Source organism: Sparus aurata, chromosome 5, assembly GCF_900880675.1.
Source record: "Sparus aurata chromosome 5, fSpaAur1.1, whole genome shotgun sequence".
Taxonomy (NCBI): domain Eukaryota; kingdom Metazoa; phylum Chordata; class Actinopteri; order Spariformes; family Sparidae; genus Sparus; species Sparus aurata.
In genome coordinates, this window is record NC_044191.1 from 10,189,888 (window position 1) to 10,210,898 (window position 21,011).

A 21,011-nucleotide genomic window follows, 5' to 3' on the forward strand; every position below is an offset into this window, starting at 1 on the left:
CTCAGAGTAGAAACAGGCAACTTTTCTCTCCCTCTTGCATTTCCAGGTGATATTTATTATATATTTATGGCACTGCTCGACAAGAGTCAACTGGATCGCTTTACGTTCACGTAGAGAAGTAGCTGCCAGCAAAACAGAGAAATCATGGACAAATCATGCCAGGTGGCTAGCATGGACAGTCAGCCCTCATTTTCTAAGGTTTTTTTTTAGAAAATCAGCCGACAGAATAGAGTAGTGAAAGTAAAGTTTATGGGGAATATATATAAATGCTGATGGTGCAAACAGTTGTTTGACATTTTGGGATATACGCTTATTTGTCACTGCTCTTGATGTTATACCTGTCTGATGTTACCCGTCTGCTTTTGGACTCGCCAAGTACTGACGCTTTGGGATGGTGGCCGACCCGACTTACAATCCCAAAGTGTCAGTACTAGATGAGTTCAAAACGAGACTCAAAAATCAACTTTTCTCTCAAATGGGACCTTTGACTAGCTCTAGCGCTTTAATGAATGTGCCTTAGAAGAGGTGGTGGACAGATTTAGTTTTCTTTTGATCGTGCCAGGTTTGCTGTTTCCAGTCTTCAGCTAAAATATGCTAAGCTAACTCCTGGCTGAAGCTTTGTGTGTAGCAGACACACACAGAGGAGTGACGTCAGTCTTTCCATCTGGTGTATCTGGGAACATTAAAAACAACAAAATGATTCCTGAGTATGCTTTTTAAGCATATCTGGCTCCAGTGTAGCGACACTTAATCTTGCCTTGATAGTGGCTGAATCAGTCTTTGGCTGGAAAGGTTCTGAGGGTTGAGTGTGCTGTTTAAAGACGCTCTAACTTGAGCTTTGAATGACTCGTTTTTATACTTAACCCACATTTGTCTGGTTTCTCTCTGTTCAATTGCGGGCCCATTTAGCCGACCATCACACAGTCGGTCGTTTACTTGACTCACCTCAACAGTATCATCGATTGGCCACAGCATGATTCCCTTTAATCGCCATTTTATCCTGCTGAGTCACACCGTCGGCCTCTTACTTGTGGCCTATGTGTGGACGGAAACCAAAGGGGCAGCAGATGTGTTGGTGGTGGATGTTGGGTCTGTGAGTCAGTGTGTGTTGAGACGGGAGTATGTCGATGAAGCGAACCCTAACAGTCCTCTTATCAGCGGGGAGAATTCCAATAGCAGGGAGAGCGCCGGACCCCAGGCATTCCTGCAGCGATAGGGTTTATTTATATGGGGAAAGGTGTTGAGAGGCGGGGGGAGCGGGCTCTCCTCCGCACATGTTAGGTGGGGCAGTGGTCAGCAATAAATCAAAAAAGCAAACAAAGGCCCGACACTGGATACTCTGAGATTTATACTCAGCTGCGGCACCTGCCCATGCCACACAAGCCTGCATTTTATTGTGCCCTCAAAGGTCGAGGTGACGCGACTCCTCCTGACATACCCTGTAGCCGCGGCCATGATGAATGCATCTTTCCCTTATCACCTTGTTGTGTTTGTTGATTAAAAGGCTGCGATATTTTCAAAAAAAAAAAAAAAAACCCTGGCAAAAACAGAGCGATGTGTTGTCAGGGTAATCTCATACCCCCAAGAGGCTTTTTTGTTATTTTAGTTTTTCCTTTCCCGCCGCTCTCTTCTTATCTTACTCCAAAAATGCCTGACTTTGACTTTTCTTTGCCAGCGCTAACTTCCCTCTCCCTGCGCCTGACCGCAGCGGCCCCCAAAGTTCCTGCTCTGGGTCGACAACACATGGATACAGGCGGAGATAATGGGCGTCTACAGTGGGAATGACTGTGGCTTCAGTGTGTGCTAGTGCGCGTTTCCGATGTGCTTTCTCCTGAGGACTAATGCGTGACAAGAGCGCACTCATCCGTTGGATTTAAATGTAATCTGACAGCGCTTTAATAACTTTTTCATTACTCTTGAATTAGAAAGATCCAAGTTATCATCTGTAACAACATGTCTTCATCTATGAGACATTTTCATAGTTTTTAAGAGATTTAAGAACAATAACAATAGAATAATGGTGATGCAGCCTTTTTTTAAAAATTTTAAATAAAGTGAAAGAATAGGTTTTCAAAAGAGCTTTGAATAACTTTGCAGACTGATCCGAGCTCAGTAGACAAACTGTTCAACAGCTTTTGAAATCTGAAGACAAATGCCCAGTCCCTCTTGACAGCAGTCTGGATCTTGCTACAACTATTGAGGGTTTAGGTCATGATGTCCACATTAGCTTGTGTCCCACTAGCTTCTGCTATGATACCCACTATAATACTTGCTTTTAACATTTAAAACCTTCAGGATTTAATTAAACAAAATTAATTTGTCTACAACTGCGAAACTAACTTTCCAGTGATGCTTTTGGGTACCTTCATGATGTTCTTTTGTCGAGCCGTGACGTTCAACCCAAAATGATTCTTCTGTAAAATGGTGTTTGTTAGAGGCAACCATAAAAAGATAACAAACAATGATATTAGACTGTTTTTTTTTTTTTTTTTTTTTTTAAAGCATACTGTCCATCTCGGGTGGCCACATTATACACCAGTTATATATTGTATTAGGTTCACAAGTCCCTTCAAATGACTGGTTCTCGGTGCAGTGTCGCTCTGCTGGCTGTGCTCAGATTCTAAAACAAACACCGTATACGAAGAGCCTCTCAACCACAAAAGAAATAAAATAGAATAAACAACAATTCATATATATGTTTAATATTTGTTTTTTTCCGCTTGAAATATCAAACGTCATTGCGGGACAACTTTGGCCCACAGGCCCAACTCTGGGCAACCCTGATCCAAACATACAGAGAAACCACACAAAAGGTTCTCTTCCAGGGCTGGATTGTTATTTATTTGTAGTATTGCAAAAGGAAACAGGATTTTGAATGAGTTTTTGTCTTTTTTCTTTATTTGTGGAACAGAACCCAAAAGTTTTGGTTTCCTTTCGGGTCTCTTTGGGATGTACTTAGTTTAATGTTTTGAGAAATATGCGTCATTTATGTATTCATGTTTTTGCCAAGAGTTAGATGAGAAGATAAATCCCACTCTTTAAGTTCCAGTTTGTAAGACAGTTGATTGTTGAGCCTCATTCTCAGCTTGCCAAATACTGAGGCCCTGGTTTTGTCCAGATTATCGTCGGGCTGTCCGCTGACCGAAAGCATAAGTATTTGACATGTTGGGAAAGTAACTCAACAATGAACTGTCTTACAAACTGAACCTTTGACCTTGATGAGAGCAATTAGCTTAGCATTAATTCTCAAAATACTGGGAAACCAGCTCTGTCCAGAGGCAACTCTACATTAAACCACAACTTGGTTGTTTTTACATTTCAGCTTGTGTATTAATTCAATCTAGTAAATCTATTCCCAGTCCTCATGCTGAGCGTCTCCTGGTTCTAGCTTCATGCTAACTGCAGTTTGAAATGAGAGTGATATCAATTCTTCTCATCTAACCCTTCACAAGACAGGAAATTCCCAAAATGGGGAATTATGAAAGTGTATAGTGAATTGCAGTATTCAATTCTGGAAGGGAGATTTGTTTTAGACCATCAGTTAATTTAAAGGAACTCCTTCTACAAACATCTTTAAACAAAAGTTCGGGTCAGTCACACACAGATTTCTAGCTACCAGTTACACATTAGATGCCATATTGACAAGTTTAAAACGACACAAGAAATGATCGTAAAAATTATTTTGTCTTCAACCAAACATACTCACATGACCACGCTTAGTTTTAAGTCTATAAATATAACCTGTAGCTATTTTTTCCCCCATTATCTGCTTACATGTAAAACAAAACAACGTTACACCGTCATCGCTCCGATCCATTTTTAATGTTGAGTATGTTTTTGCTGTAACACAGAACCACAAGATATTAAAAATCTGTCACTTCAAGTCTTTCATCCATTGCTCCTTCAGTAAATATGAGTGTGTTTACAGCTCCACTCAAAGAGACAGAGGCAGTTGTGAAACATAGCAATAAGCTTTTATTAAAATCTTTGTTGATGGAGTGAATCGCTGGTGAGAGCGACAGCATGAATATTTATCCCTTCAGCTGAAATCAAATCATTCTTCGGAAAGTATGTTGGTCCACCATGCCTCATGATTAATCTCCAGGCAGTCACACAAACAAACTAAAAAAACCAAAACCTTTCTCACAGATGACTCTAAGGACCCTCTGAGAGTATCTGGGGCAGAACCATTTTTCGCCGACCCTTTTGTAAAAAGCAGCCTGATTTCCCAGCAGTCTTTGCTCAGGAGCAGAAAACAGAGGCTGGTTATGAGACAGAACAATGAGACCATGTTCGCCAGGCATACACCACATTCCACTCACTGTCTGAAAAGGCTAAATTCACTAAATTGCCTCATTAAAAGTGTAAAAACACTTTAGACAGTGATTAAACTGACTGTTGTGTTCCTGCTCTGCAGCCATAAACTTTCCAATTTGGTTTGTCTTGACTTGTCTTTGACTCTAAATAATGCCATATTTATTGCAGCTTTACAGTAAAGGCGCCGGTGTTTTGACTTTGTGCTCTCTGGCTGTTAATATTCATAGCAGCTACTTGTTTACGTCTTTAAAGTCCAGCTTTTGTAAACTGTTATAGGCGGCACAAGAAGCACACTTCACGGACGGTTCCTGTTAGCAAACCTCGATGAATTGTCTAATAAGACGAGCTCCAAGTGGGGGACCTTCCTCCCCAAAGTGGGTATTGTGTGTGTCTTCGCCAGTGTGACCGTGCACACACATGTGGGAAGGGCGTGCATGGCCACAGCTCTCAAAATAGGCTTCAGTCCTCCCCTCTCTAATTAGAGACATTTCAAAAACCCAGATTTTAATTTTAGACTAGTAGCTTTCGGACCACTTTTGCACACACACACACATACACACACACACACACACACACATACACACATAGAGTTAAGCATACACACTTTCCATATAAATAAATCTGATAGGTCACACACTTGTGCAGCTAAATCTGCACACACACACACGCACGCACACACATACAGAGCCACAAACCACAAAGCCTTACTCCCTGGCCCAGCCTGGTAACCCAAGCACAATGCAGTACACTCTATAATAAGTGGTTGCACATATCAAATGCAGGAGCTCGCTCCCCACCATATCGAGCCTCGAGGCAGGAAAGTATGATAATAGCTCGAAGTAATGCAAGATTCTCTACATACTATAAATCATCCGACTCATTTATTTGCCTCTTCAACATCTGCGACAAGAATCCGTTCCACCCCTTTATGTGGCTTCTCTCGGCCTCCTCTCCCCGTTTGATGACTGATTTGCTCAATCAGGTTTCGCAAAAAATGATTTCACAAAAAAATATTTTGCATGCAATTACATGGATGCTCCTTTCCATGACAGGCGGTGAATGGAGGCTCGTAGCTTGGCAGTGTTCCCTAGTGGCTGCTACAGGCCCTCCGGTGGGTCAGGCACAATGGGCACATTCACATCTTGACATGCATTTGCTGCTAAAGTGCCCGTTGTGCTCGAGGGCATTTAGTCTCTCTGTTGCATTCAGTGGCGTGACTCTCTGAGGACAGGATCAGGGTGCAAGGGGCTCCTGGGACCGCTGGCTTAGGTGGCTCGCCGTCTTTTTACGACGAAAGGGTTAAGCTATTTGGATGGACCCAGGCGCTGAATAGTCAGCACAGTCTGGAGGCCTCTTATAAAGTACTTATTGTAACAAAGATGACACAGCCAGCTCCCAGTCTGAGAGATCTCTCTGCTCATGCTCGCTTTCATTCCTCCTCCCTCAACCGCCCTCTTCTTGTCTCCGCAAAAGTGTCCATTAGCAGGAGAGGGACTGAGGGACGAGCCTTTCGAGGCCAACATGTCAACAGTGACACATGTGCAAACACAAACGTCAGTGTTCTGGATCATTTCATACCATAAAAAGTATGATAATAATCGTAATGCTTCGTGTCTTGCAGAGCCAGCACAGTAGCAAATCTATAATACACAATCCAAACACAATCAAAACATCTGCACCACATTCGGTATATATGGGGTTGGGTGACACGGACCGGCCAATATGAAAGTTTTATAGTTTTTTTTTTGTGTGTTTTTTTTCCACAGCCCACTTACTCACATTTACTGAAATTACAATTTACTTCCCCAAAACTATAAACACACGCAAAAAAAAGCCACACTTAGTCTGGCCAAACCTCAGACATCGGAGACTAAATTAAACACTTTATTCCAAACATGTTATCTTCCATCTAAATTAAACTGCGGATTACTTCTTGCCTCGGGATGACAGACGGAAGCTGCCAAACACACAAACGCCACAGAAATAAGTTGAAAACTACAAATCGTGGATCATGACACAGGCAACAAGTTCAGACAACAAAGTTAGTTTCCATCTATCTATTCACGTTGAACAATTTCAAACAGCCTGCTGTTATCACAGTAGGGTTTTTATAAGAACTGCTATTATTTGGTTGCTTTTAACTTAGTGGCAACATGAGCAGCAGCATATGAGACTTTGTCACGGACAGAGGGAGACTTGGTTTTATCATCGTTCCTGGTGTTTACACAATCCAAGACGGAGACACGCATTCCACAGTAGTGGACTTGAAAAGTTGGCAAAACAGAAAATACACACCATAATAGCCTGTCCCCTGTCCTTACTTGGACATCTTTTGTGCATTTGCCTTGAAACATTAACCAATCAATGTAAGACAGTATTCGACAGAGACAAATAATAACATGACGATGAATAGAACAACTCTTCAACACAGTTTACTTGAGTTCTTCATAACAGCAGCATTAGCAGTGAGACGTATTTGACAGCTCTGCAGGGCAGTATAATAGCTGAAACAGGATTTCAGCGTGTAAACATGACTTTGCCTCTGCCTGAATGCGTGTAGTCTCCCTGACAACATTACAACATAACTGCAAACATATTAAGCTTTGTCAGGGACAGAACGATCATTTGGCATTTTAATGTCACCCCCCGGTGTTTACGCAGTCCAAGACAGAGACAGTTGTTCTGTAGTTGTAGACTAGAAAAAACTGGAGAAACTGAAAAAAAAAAGACTGAAATTACTATTTTGTCCAAAATCGGAGTAAACACACCAAAATAACTTTTGTCTTTAATTTTCCTCATCATTGTGTCCTTGCTTGAAAAATCTCTTGTAAACATCAACGTGTGTGACCGTTCAAAACACAAAAGTCCAGAGTGCTCAACACAGCCACATGAAACAGAAAGTAAGTAAAAACAAGCGAAATGCCATAAAAACTAAACACAACACACAAGTATCAGAAAGCAAATAAAATCACCAAAAAATTGAGTTTAATTAAGTGCTACATTTAACGAGGGAACCCGGAATTGCCGAGCACAGTCTCTGTGGCTTGATGAGCAATACAGGAATTTATTGACTCCCCTCAGTCCATGCCTCTCCACTTACCCCCTCGTAAGTGGGGCTCCGACTGACGAAGGTGGAGGGAGAATGGAGGATGGCTGAGCCGAGGTGGACGGGGAGTAAAAGAAGAGACGCAGACAGGCACGGCTAGGACTTGATGTGATATCACTTAGCGTGACTGGCAGGAGTGAGGGTCATGATCCAGACAAGCTGAAGCAACAAAGTGGTGATGACCAGGGATGAAGAAGTACTGCTAGAATGATGCGCTGATGGATGGCAGGTGTAGCAGCAAGGCCAGATGCAGGCGATCAGGTACTCAGTCTCACAAACAGAAACAGACCATGGAGGACAGGAAACAGCAGGGTAAGGGGAGGAAAGCAGGGAAGGACTGAGGTTATGGCACCAACAGTAACGTCAAGTGGGTTTTCAAAAGTTATTTGAAAGACGAGGGTGAGTTTACAGCCCCGCCTGTCACCTTTTTGCATTGCTCTAGAAATCCCTGGAACAACAAGGAATGATGCATCTGGTGACTAACTTTGTAATAATAATAATAATACATTTAACTTATGTAGCGCTTTTCAAGATACTTAAAGACGCTTCACAAAAGAGACAAACACACAAGCCCAGGTGTCAGTGTTCTGAGTCACAGTCCTGGCAGCAGACTGTTGGACGAGCTGGAGGCCGTGGTTTGTTTTACTGATGCCAGAGAGGAAGGAATTACGACTAGTCATGAAGGCATGTATAACAGTTTCCACATGTTTGTTCAAAAGAAAAATAATCATTTATTTATTATAGTTACACACTTTCATTAAGTTTTACAACAAGGTATCAACAGACAACAGCATAAGCAGTGAAGGTTTCCCTTTGTGTTTAGGTGCGCCGGCTTCTGGAGATTTTCAACTGAAGTCTCATTTTGACACGCTACAGTATGAAAAGCACAGGTGTAAATACTAAAATCCGTGTTGGCTAAGTTACTTTTAGCCGCTTCAGTTTCAGGGTCCTGGTAGAAAAAAAATCTGGACTGTGTACAAAGGCATCCACTAATGAGCCCCTGCTCACGTCCACGGCTATTAATTCTTGTATTCCCTTTCTCTCCCCAGTCCTGCTCCTGGTGTTTTTTCGTACTGGTTCACTGTCACACCCTCATGGCTTACTGGGACACCTAAATAGAATAGATCCATCATTTATGTTACAGATCGCGAAAACGTTTAATGACTGCAAATGTACTGTATGTACCAGTTAGTCACACACACACACACACACACACACACAAAGACACACATCCTGTGACATGTCATGACCCAGAATTCTCGGCCACTAATGAAGCCCCGCGCCAATTACTGCTGCAGGTTTGTCGCCACAGGAGCCCCAACTCAGCAAGGGGTGTGTGTGTGTGTGTGTGTGTGTGTGTGTGTGTGTAGGTGTGTTCATGTGTGTGTGTCTTAATGTACACCAAGTGACAATAGACTGCTGACTTCAAAGAAGTTGAATGCAGTTGATTTCTTACCTTCGGCCTGAATACACTTTATATAGCTGGACAGACTAATGTGTTCATCAGTAGGCTCAGCTGTAGATCTTGGAGGCAAATATCATCCTTTTCCTCCACTACATTTGTCTGTTACTTGTTACTTTTCTGTTCAGGAAAACTTGACTTTTTACAGATATATGATATATGATGAACTATACAGTACATATAGTACATGAAGTACATTTGGGTGAGGTTATGAATACAGGAGTTGAAGGAGTAGTGGGGCATTTTCACAGCGCAGTATTACTTTTACTTTATTAAAGGATCAGATTATTTTTCACACTGCTGACAGCCAGAAGCTTGTTAAGGACTGCAAACAGTGGGAACAGTTCGCCTGGCTCTGTCCAAATGTAGCAAAATCCACCCGGCAGCACCTCTGAAGCTCACTAATTGACATGTTGTGTCGTTTGTTTAATCCGTGGAAAAGTGTAAAAACAATAGTGTGTGTGGTTTTATGGGAGGTTATATGTCTTGGACTTTTTACACTAAACTAACAGGCTTAAATTTAACGGGCAGATAATACTGGAGCGTGTTCTTCTCATCTAACTCTTGGCAGAAAGTGAATAGGCGCATTTTATGGAACGAGTCTATTCCTTTAACTCATTTATAAACAGTGTGTAATGTTTCATGCAACACAGGTATTATCATAGTATGCCGTCTCTGATGTCATAACTGGCTCTTTGATTGAGGCCGGGCAGCTCCTTGTCCTTAAGGTTATACAGCAGTATAACCTCGTTCTCCCTTAATGGCCTCTGAGCTATTGGACCTGGCATTTGGACGCATAAAGCGGTCTCAGAAAACCGTGTAACAGCCAAATTAAGTAATACATGTTTTTAATCCATCTTTCGGTCTAACCACAATATTTTGTTGATCCACTACGTCTGTCCTCATTACTGTGTGTGTGATGTGTATGTGAAGAGAAATGCTGCCACGTCCACTTAGCGCGCCTCCGCGTGCTGCCAATACGCTCGAAATGCAGCTCTGGCAAGCAGAGGCGTCTCGAATGGAAAGCAAAGAGGGAAAATGCAGTAAAAAGAAAATGTTGAAGGTTTTGTATAGAATGTTCACAGCTGTAACGTACACAGTTAAAGTGCTCACACAAAGCCGGGCTGTGAGTGTAAAAGTGGATAATTGCAGACTATTGCTTTCAGCAGAATTTAATTACCTCTAAGGAAAATTCCCTCAAGGCTGAATTATTATTTCTAATTCATATGAACTTTGGTACTGCTGTGACACAGACCGGCGTGTGCGTTATCGAGTCAGCATGCTAATTAAACTGGGCTTAATTCAATAATGACGCTCTGAGACTCTCATTGAAAATCACTCTCATTATCTGGCTCCCATTGGTCTGTGAATTAGGACTGGATTTATGGCAAGTTACCAATCCCTTTCAAGGGTTCTTGTCTTTCACCTCGCGTGTGGTCCTCGAGGGTAAGAGACCTATCCAGAGTTAAATGATGTTTACACAGCGGCCCCCGTTGGCTTGTTTTGACTCTCTTTATTGCGCTGAACCTGCGTCTCTCTGTCTCTGCTGGCCTCGGAGCGCTCGATCAACGCCCGGGGTGGGACAGGCGGTGGAGCGTCTAATTGGAGCTCTTGTCTTCACACAGTCACCAGTCGCACCGCAGCAGCTCCAGCTGTTTCGCCGGTCACGCTACATAAATGCGCCGTGTTCAAAACGAAAGAAAATATCAGCATTATTCAGAGATCGTAAAGGGTAATACATAGGTAATGAGAGCAGGCAGCTTAGCCTGCAGATGAATTCTTATTAAATATAAATCCCTCCTTAAGACCCTCATTGTGTTTGTGGTTGGCTGTGGAGGCCTGCAGCTACATAGAGATCACTGTCCAGGATGCCTGAATATTTAGAAGGCAACAGGGGCCAGTGGGAGTCAGCACTTTTTACTCAATGCATCTCATTCACGTCCGGGACTAAATGCCAAACCAGGATGGAGCATTTCCTGTTTATGATTCCCATGAAGTTTAAAATGTGTCTGTTGGGGAGACTGTGTGAAGGGGCGCAAAGAATATTGACACCAAACCTTCAGTGGTAACCGGCTGTAAAGCGGGACTTCCTGTTGAGCTTGGGTTTCTAGCTGCGGTTAGGACAGAATGGGTTTTCCGTGGCCGTCTCTCCGCACCAGGTTGCGATCTGGAGAGCTGAAAGGACTCTGTTCAGCTGCTGCACACCACACACAGGCCTTCACAGCTCCAGCACACAGACGATTCCTCAGCGAAATGATCGGTTGACAGTGAACCCAAAACCAAAAGCAGCTGTAGAAATCACGCAGACAGTTATAGTTTACAGCGCACACAGGTAATCACAGACATATATGAACACGCACACACGCACACACACACACACGCTAGGCCTTCAGGCAGTGTGTTGTAGTGAGACAACCTTCAAGTCAGGAGTCAGAGGGGAGAGCGGAAGTAAATCAGTGAGCAAATACGATTTGCGACATGCTGTCATGCCCCTGTGTGGCCCTCAAAGGCTTTGTGGGTTAAGGAAGCAAATTGAGCAAACCAACAAAGTGAGTGGCACGGCGCAGGGAGGAGCCGCTGCGGTTTACTAGACAAGACTCTTTGTACGGTTTTTGCTTTTTCACACTCTGTCACGCACCAGAGGAACCCCCGAGCGAAAAACATCAAGCACACCAGTGGTGGTTTTCATTTGGGCAATAATGAATGGAAATGACCACAAAAACACTGATTTTGATACATTATGTATTCTGTGCAACTAATGCTTGACAACAAGTTTGCTTTGACACCAAGACGTCTGTTTGGAGAAAGCTCTGCCAACATCTGGCTCAAGGTGATGGAGGGGATTTTCCGTTCTTTTATAAGCAATAAACAATATTAAACAGTATCAACTTTTACAATTTTACCCTTAGTTTTCTCAAGATAGATTTTTTTTTTTTCTACCCTGACCCCCTTCACTGTACCAGATTACCTTCCGCTGTATCAGGTTGCTGCTGGCCTGACAGTATTTTTACGGTTCTTATCTATTTCATGTGTTTTCTAATCATAACCTTTCTGCAGAGACCAGAATTATTTAGGAAACATGCTGAAGAACTGAAGTAACTAACTGCAGTCAGCTTATTATGGAAAACGAGGCCCTTTTTTAGTAAAAAAAAAAAAAGAAAATACAAATTAAAAAAAAAAGAATGTTTTGAATATTTGCTTGTTTGAGCGTTTTTTGGGCAAGTTTCGGGCCGGGTAATAGATTGATTGTTAATTAGTCTTCTCCTTGTAACACATTCTACATGACTTCGCCTGAGTACAGGATAACTTTCAACCCACACCTGCCGACACACACACCTACCTTGGTTTCTCACTTATTTCAAGGCAACCTACCAGCCCTCCCCCTGTTGTTCCTCCCTGGAAACTCCTGTAATATGCCCTGCTCTTAAACATTATTATGAGTCATCATCATACACTTATCCTTAAGATTTGGTCAAGAATTTGCCAGGTCTTCTATAGAACAGAATCTTGCCTACGTGAACAGTGAATTCATATATATATATATTTTTACGTATACAGGGCCAATTCACAACAAGAGTTAGCTCATGACACTATGATCCTCGATTGCCTAATTTACACAGACTGAACATTGCCCCCCATGGGCAAGCACTTTGTGGGCAGTAGTCCACACATTATGATCAGTTCTACCCATCTATCAACCTGGCAGCCCACAGCCTGATTCAGGTGGCATGTATACTGCTTCCCTCTACCCAGGCAGACCACCATCGAGCTCCTGTCAAAATGCTAAATGTGAGGGCGGGACAGCGTCGCACTTAAAAAATCTGAATACAAACAATAACAGTGTTTGTTTACGCTGTGGCTCTGGCGTTCCTGGATCACGCCCCAGCTTACCTACAATTTCACTGCACTGTTTAATGATGTTATTTAAAAGTGTTGGGCCACAGACTGAAGAAAATGATTGCTTGAGTTTACCCGAAACTACTGTTGGTCAAAGATGCTGGCAACGCAGCTCAGTACATAAAATGAAACAGGAGAAACATCAGTCGATTTTGACTACGTCTCGAAATCTACATAGACAATGTTTGTGTACTCAGTTCAGACTTGTAGGCAACAGCCGACATAGCAGAAGTGAAGAGCGTGTGGCTAGTGAAGCGCCGGTTGGTATACTGTATGTGCTCTCCATGTGCGCTGTGGTTTCACTGACCCTGTTTAACCCCTCTACTCCGAGTATGCCACACAAGAGAAGATCTGGTGTCTGTGCTTCTGTTTGACCCGCCTCTTTCCATGTGACCTCCCGCCTTTTGATCTTCATGTAAATGAATTAGATGAAACGGGTGGATGGGATCCCGGAGCCTGACATGTGGCCCTGGTTTCTTCGACGGATTCAATTAGCCCATCTGATTTCTCAGAGGCCTTTGTGGTCTGAAAGGGTTAAGTGAATGAGAGATACCATCCATAGTCTGGACCGAGTTATGACAGTGTCGTGCCATGTACAGAGCATTGCTCTTGAAGGCCGATTAGCTGAATCTGATCTGTCACTTAGGGAAGAGAAGCCGCTCGTGTACACTTTAAGCTTCGGTGGCTGAGCAGACGTTTAGTCCTCCGAGCGGCGCGTGATGAAGAAGCCACTCATCTTCTTTGCTTGTAAAGCTCTGTTAACCTTTGTATACTCCGGTGATGAAGGGATGCACTCTCATGTGCCTCCGCTGTCACCTGCCTCCAGACACTCCTCCATCTGTCTGCTGCCTGGCCAGGAAGTGCTCTCTCTACAACCCCTGACCTCTCAAACCGAGTTCTGAATAAACAGCTAATTGGCTGGGTTTCCTGTTTAGCCTGATGGGAACGCAGACTATTTCTGTCTGTTTACAGAGTTCGGCCTCTCTCTCTTTCTCAGAGTTGTACTCTCTGTATTGTTTATGAAAGAACAATGTCCTTCAATCACTACAACTGCGCTCCAAACATCAGGCTTCGGGGATTACACAGTAGTGACCAGCCTCTGCAATTCCCTTGCGTTCCTGGAAGTCTTTTGTTGTCTGTGGGAGGGTTTCAGTTAGCTCATTTTGTGGCATTTGTTTATTTGTGAAAGTGAGCTTTCATGTCCCGGTGTACAGAACAGCAAGATAATTAAAATATTGTGTGTTGAAATGTCTTAACTTGAGACAAACAAGGGTTATTGTGATAGGATGCCACATGTGAACTTCATCTTTTTCCAAACATGCGTGCAAACAACACACAAATAAACACATCTGTGTGTCTGTATTTGTTGGTTATGTGTTTTGTGTGCATAGACGGTACGCTGGTATCAGCACGCTAAAGAATCGCGCACACATGCAAAGCCGAACTATTCTTTGCTTTTCTGCATAATAGGCGTTCGTCGAAGAGGAACTATCTGTATCTCAACTGCCTGCGTTGAATTAAATGGATTGCGTTTTTGCCAGATGTGACTTTCTCCTCTCCTATCTGTATTGAATTATTCAGGCAGTTCCGGATCTTCTGTAGCTTTCATCTGAGGCCTGCATCCAGTTATCGGAGAGATACTGTGCCCAGAGTCAAGTGAGAGACCTAAAGGTTCAGGAGTCGTAGGTTCAAACTCAGGCTACGCCACATGAGGACTGGCTCTGCTCGCGTCTATACAAAGTCTCGACATAATGGTTTTGATTTATTTTGATGATTGAGCGTTAATTTGTGAACATGACATGCTTATTTATTTTTTTTCCAAAGCTAGAAGAACGACTGGGATGATGTCAGTTTCTAGACTTCTAAACTGAATGTGGATTTTGTGTAATTTGACTGATACAGCACATTTTCAGAACCTTAAAATAAAGATAATTTGGGTTTAAACGCTTAGTAAAACAGTCATTAACGGTGGTGCAGCTCTCGTCTCTAAATACATCTCTCTGGTTTTCTTTTGGTAGATAATTGTAGGAGGATATTGGCCGAGGTGTAACTGGAGCAGAAGATGATTCTCTTTCCATCCTTTGCGTTTCTTTTATTTTGCTTCTTGAATGGATAACTTCTCTCTTTCACCCTGGTATTGTGGCTCTCGGTGAAGTAACCGAAGTGAAGGAGTGAGTCACACTGGTTTGTCCCTGTGTACCAAGACTGGATGATTAAATCTGGTCATTAAGTGAGCTGGAAGGTGCAGAGCTGAAGGCAGTGTTTTTATTGATGTGGCAGGAAACAGGGGGGGCTGACTGCTGCCGCTGCTGCTGAATGTGTAAATCTCACAGACTGTTCACATGCCGCTCCTACTTTTAAAAGCGCTCACACAGCTCCGCTCTCTCGATTGAGAACACACTTAATGTCGCAAACAGCCCATTAAGCACCATGTGGTAGGGGCGAGGATGATGTGAAACTGAAGGGTGTGTTAATGATGGTGGGCTGTCGCCAGAGCAGAGCCCCCGCAGCACTCTGAGCTCCTGCTGAGGGGACCGGGCCAGAAGCAATAGCAAAGGGGATCCCGATCTTGGTTGAGTACTGTGAAAGTCAACACTGACTTGAAGCTTGAGACGGGATGCACTCGCTTTTTAAAATATCTGAGCAAAACCACAGTCTTTCCCTCGCTGTTCCCAAGTGCTTTAGCAGCCTAAATTTGGGATTCACAATCCAAACCCCAGACTCGATGGTGTCAAAGATTTGTGCTTTGTGGGCTCAACGACCTCCTCCATTAAACTTCTGTGTACTCACACTTCCTCAAAAGAAATACATTGGCAATGACAATCCAGGCTGATATTTGGCAGAGCACATTACTATGCAGTTTGAAGCTATTTTGTAGGAGGGCTTGCACGATATACGAGGAAGATCTGCACTGTGCAATAACATTGTTCAAGACTGCGATGGTTACATGACTTGCTATGAATGTACTGTTGTAATATGTAAGTGCCTTTGCTCCTTTCCCCAAATAATCTGAGGTTATCTGACGGCTAGTTGGGGCTTCATCTAACTAGCCGAATGATGTTGATGCATGGCCCTTGTCAACCATATCACCAGCATCAATGTTGGCAATGGACATTTCTGCAAACCATTAGCTTTTGAATTTTATCTTGTGACAATGCCATGTTATGCTGTGGTAAGGTTAAGGCACAAAAAACACTTGTTTGAGGATAGGAAAACACCGTGTTTGGCTTAAAATGCATGTTTTCTCACCACAAACAAGGCTGGAGATGCCCCAAGGTCTTGTCAAAAACACAGGGTTTTGATGCCACAAACATGGCTAAAGATGTCCCAACATTCCTTCAAAAGTGTCCGTTTTTGTCATCACAGCTACAAAATTGTCTGGAGGTCTCGTTAAAAATGTCCAGCAGAATCGCACATAAAAACATTTCTTGAACTCTGGTCACTGGCTTGGCAGCCTTCTCACCTGTAACCTGTCCCCTCCACCGCTTGATACGAAAGTCGGGGTATGTAATGTGAAAATAGCCATTGATATGTTGCAACGTCTCTTTTGGTTCAATTTAAAAATCTTGCAACAATGCTGTGATTTTGCTCAGGCTGGGTTTTGGCTTAAGCTACCTGTTTTGGTCACCAAAATCAAGGCCAGAGATTCCACCAAAATGTGATTTTTTTCGTTGCTACAAACACAGCTAGAAATTGTTCAGCTAGAAAGCATTCTGCTTATAAATATACAGCGGCTTCACACATAAAAATGTTGAAACGCAGTCTTGAACTGAGGTCACTGGCTTGGTAGCCTTTTTCGCCCTGGTTGGGTTTAGACACAGTAACCACTTGATAAGGGTTAGGAAAAGCAACAACAACATTTTTTTCACTTCAAATATCCGTTTTGATGCCGCAAACGTGGCTGGAGATGTTCTGACATTCCATCAAAAAGAATACTTGTTTTGTCACTACAACCGCAGCTAGAAACTGTCCTGAGGTCTCCTTAAAGTACCCAGTAGTTTTACACTTACAAACGTTGAAACCCATTCTTCAGCCGCGGTCACTGGCTTGGCAGTAAATACAAACCACCGGCTGGCTGTAGCTTAGCATACAGACAAAAAGAGTCAAACTATTCTGATATGCAAAGGTCTATCTTGAATCAGAGCAAAGTGATTGCTCGAAATAACCATGTCCCGAGATCCCCTGTCGGTTGAAGCAGCTCAGCCTCACTTCCAGTGTGTCCTGTTGCCCCCTGCCCTCTGGTCTGATAAGAGCCCTGTGAGCCAAGTGATTCGCCGGCAGGGAAGAGGCCAATTAACATGGTCCGTGCCGTCATTCGTTTGATGTGGGAAGACATCCTTTTGATGTAGAAATGTATGCAAAATGATTATCAAGATCACAGCTTCCTCGCTAATCTTGATGTCCGAGTCCGTTCTTTATCATTAATTGGAAACATCTTAAGATAATGTTTCTAGTCAGGCTAATGTCGCAGCACCAAGTGGACATTTCACTCGGCTCTCATCCTTCTCTTGTGACCTCTTTGGTAAAACCTGAACTCCCCAAAGCTGCCGTCCAAGATAGTGATTTAGCGTGTTCTAGTTTATTTTCACTGGCATATCTCTAACAATACTGTGTTGTTTCTTTTTTAACAGGATACTGAGCCACAACAAAATCCGAGTTCTGAGAAACGGATCTTTCTTTGGACTTAACGCTTTGGAAAAACTGTGAGTAGCCTCCTGTTTATCTGGCAGTATTTTACTTCTGTAGATGCTACAATGTCATGTTTGGATATAACGTATGCATCCATGTAGGAGCTGTTATTTTGGCTGGCCTCAAGGCCTCTGTGGAGAATTACAGACACGGTATTAGTAGGATCTGAGCTGATCTGTGCGCTTTCATCCAGTGATGGGCTTCGTTCCAACAGGGAGGATGATACACTCAGACTGGCTATCACAGAGTTTAGTTATGCTGAAAAGATCACATTATTACACTTTAGTCCTTCATTATCAGGTAAGCCCCACTCCAAAAGATAAGGGAGATCCCTGGGAGGGGTGTGTGTTGGCAGCTTGGCCTGTGGTTCACAGACAGTCTAGCCCTCCTTAGTAGCATCATAATCTCTCTGAATGGGGTGTGAGACAGATGATGGACAGGATAACTCCTGGGGAAATATAACTGAATGGCGGTACTGGTGACCACACTGGAAACTGGCGCGTATGAACAGCTCTTTGCCCCACCTCTCCTCTACGGGCAGTCTGTTGGTTGGTCCGTTCACTGCTGAAATATCTCAACTTGTCTTGGATTGATTGCCATGAAATTAGCTTCAGGCATTCACGGTCCTCAGATGATGAATCCTACTGACTTCTGTGATCCCCTGACTAATCCTCTAGTGCTTACATGAAGTTGACATTACAATCAGGATTAATAGAGTGCTGCAGGAAGGATTCCCAAATCTGGCTCCCTCAGCTTGTATAGTATAGTCAGGGTTCGTACGGGTGCTTGAAATCCTTGAAAGTGCTTGAATTTCAATGTTGTGTTTTCAAGGTCTGAAAAGTGCTTGGATTTTAGTTTAAGTGCTTGAAAGTGTTTGACATTATAACTCTGTGTCTTTCCCAAAATTGGGATCAGACCGGATAATTAATTTCTGAAGTTTTTGCTGTTATGAAACATAATTTTAGATGTTTACAGCATAATATATACATAATTGTGATAAAAAGTGAAGAATAAAATCATGAGTATATATATTCCTGTAGATAAGTACTTTACCCCAGCAATAAGGTGCTGGAAAATCTTGAAAATTACCCTTAAAAGTGCTTGAAAAGTGCTTGAATTTGACCTTGAAAAATGTGTACGAACCCTGTATAGTATATGCACAAAAAAACACCTGATGGATTTTCGCAAAACCTGGACTGAGGATGGGTCTCGGCCTAGAATAGAGCCCTGTCACTTTTGGTGTACATCTGGATATGCTGCAGCTTAAAAAATGGGGTTGCTAATTGAGACTACAGAGGTTTGAAAGTCGCGGACCTTGAAAATCAAGACACCCAAACTCATCTACTCTACTCATGCTAATAGTGACTACTAGCAGTACTAATGCTAATAAGCAAATTTTAGCATGCTAGTGTAACCGGCGGTGACTGACATTGTGTGTGTTGTGTTGTGATGACGAGGCCCAGAACAGGATATCAATGGAGGTGATCTCCTTTAATAATAATATAACAATAATTGAAAGTGATAGTTTGGGTCTTTGGGTGTGGGGTTGTATGCGTTACTTATCCCGGGTCAGTGTGTAACCTGCTGTAGATGACCGTCAGCTCTCCCCCTGTGTGGAGAAGCAGTGCTTAGCACCAACAGGGAAGCAGAGCGTTGTACTGCCAAACAACACAGACAGCAAGATGTATTTTGGACACCTAAGAAAAGGTACACTTAAAAATATATATTCCGTTTAAGTGTTCGCTATATTGTTGCCATCAGACAGCCCTTTGCTTTGGGACTAATTTCCTCAAATGTACAATGTCCGTATACCTATGCTCAAGTACAGCTGTGCCTGCCCCATACTGTGTTATGAGGCTTTCTGAAAACAGTAACTGCTATATATTTATATTTTATAGGTGTGCCTTCTTTCAGGAGGCTAAAATACATCTTGCTGTTGGTGCCGTTTAGCAGTACAATGCTCTGCTTACCTGTAGGTGCCACGCACTGTTTTTTCCACACAGGTGGGAGAGCTGACGATCCTCTGCTGCAGGTAATAAACTGAGGAGGGATGATTACCTCAAACAAGCCCATGTCAAAAACCCAAACTATGCGCTTTGACAGCAAGGCTAAAACACAGAAATCTCTGACAACGATGTCGCTTAGCTCTCCCATGGAGCATGGGACAGAAACTGAGTCTCAAACGTTTGACATCATGACTCTGGAGGTCTCACGTGTCACGATTATCCCGATTTTGTGTAATCATAAAACTACACATTATTAGTACATGTTTAACTTTGTTATACATATTACTGCTATATAACCAACTTTGCACGAAGATGAGAATGTTGTCATGTTAGCAGGTCCAATCAAGGAAAACTGCAGAGACTACAGCAGCTTATTGAACTCTTGGAATCACAAAACAGAAGATGGGGCGGCTGGCAGTACAGGTCGGACACAGGAGGCCCGTGTATGATATGATATGACTTTCTGGTCAACTTTCATCGCAGTCTGGAGTGGCGTTTAATGGCTCCAGCTGCTACCACTCCTGGCTTTTTTGGATACTGTGATGTGAGAATTACATCTAGGCTGTGTTTCCCACCAGAAGGTGTGCTGTTTTACAGAGCATCCCAGTAAATCTTTATAGCGCCCTGGTAGCTAACAACACACATGGAGCAGCTTCAGTCGGATACTGTAGTCTGGCAGACGCACTTGTGGGAGGGGGATGGGTACGTTCGAAGGGATATTAGTTCCACATGCCACTCGGCGCTGCCACCCATGAAGCTAACAAGCTCCTCAAAAATGTCGAAAGAAAGAAAAATATGGTAATTTGCTGCAGTTTCGAGCTCGTTACGACCTACCTGCTGGAGCTCACACCAGACGTGCCGGCCGAGATCAAAAGCCAAATTGCTGAATTGCTGTTTTTATGTCTGGCATGTGAACGCCATGGGTGAACAACTCCACGTTCTCAGTTCTCACCTCGACTGTCTTGCACCAGCGACGCTGATAAAGCTGTTGACAGGAAGACAGGAAACCAAGAACCTGTGACTAATGCTACTCGGGAGAATAACTGATAGCAAAGTAAAGCTAAAGCAGACCTGTTGCTTGAAGTGTTTGCTGTAAAATGAGCTGATGTTGCTTGTTTTTGTATGTGCAGACAAGGTTCCCTGTAGCGCCGTAGGGTCGGTGGGTTGGGTAACCCGAGCTTACCCACTAACTGGCCCTTGTAGCTGGAGCAGTGATAAAACTAGCAGGGGGCAACAGGGTGGAGCTTTCCTGGAGGCTCATAACTTGAAGACCTGTGAGAAAGACACAGAACAGGCCGACAAACTAACACACACACACACACACACACACACACACACACACACACACACACACACACACACACATTTATGTTCCGCAGAGAAAGATGTGGGCGTCTGGTGTAAGGAGAGGACATAACGTAAATCATGCAGGCCTCATTTCACTCCTCTGCCTCAACCTCTGCTGGCTCTGTGACACACAGCGGCGGAGGTCCGCTCACTTACTCTGACGTCTTCAACCTTTAATTGAGCCCTG

The 21,011-nt window shown here is 43.3% G+C and overlaps 1 protein-coding gene across 2 annotated transcripts in view; it reads left to right on the forward strand.

Annotated features, from left to right (window-relative positions):
- adgra2 (adhesion G protein-coupled receptor A2) overlaps positions 1-21,011 on the forward strand; it is a 45,937-nt gene that overhangs the window by 5,093 nt on the left and 19,833 nt on the right. For both annotated transcript variants that reach the window (XM_030418226.1, XM_030418227.1), the window contains exon 2: positions 17,414-17,485. In XM_030418226.1, the coding sequence (XP_030274086.1) occupies positions 17,414-17,485 (72 nt within the window). The remainder of the gene's footprint in view (positions 1-17,413; positions 17,486-21,011) is intronic.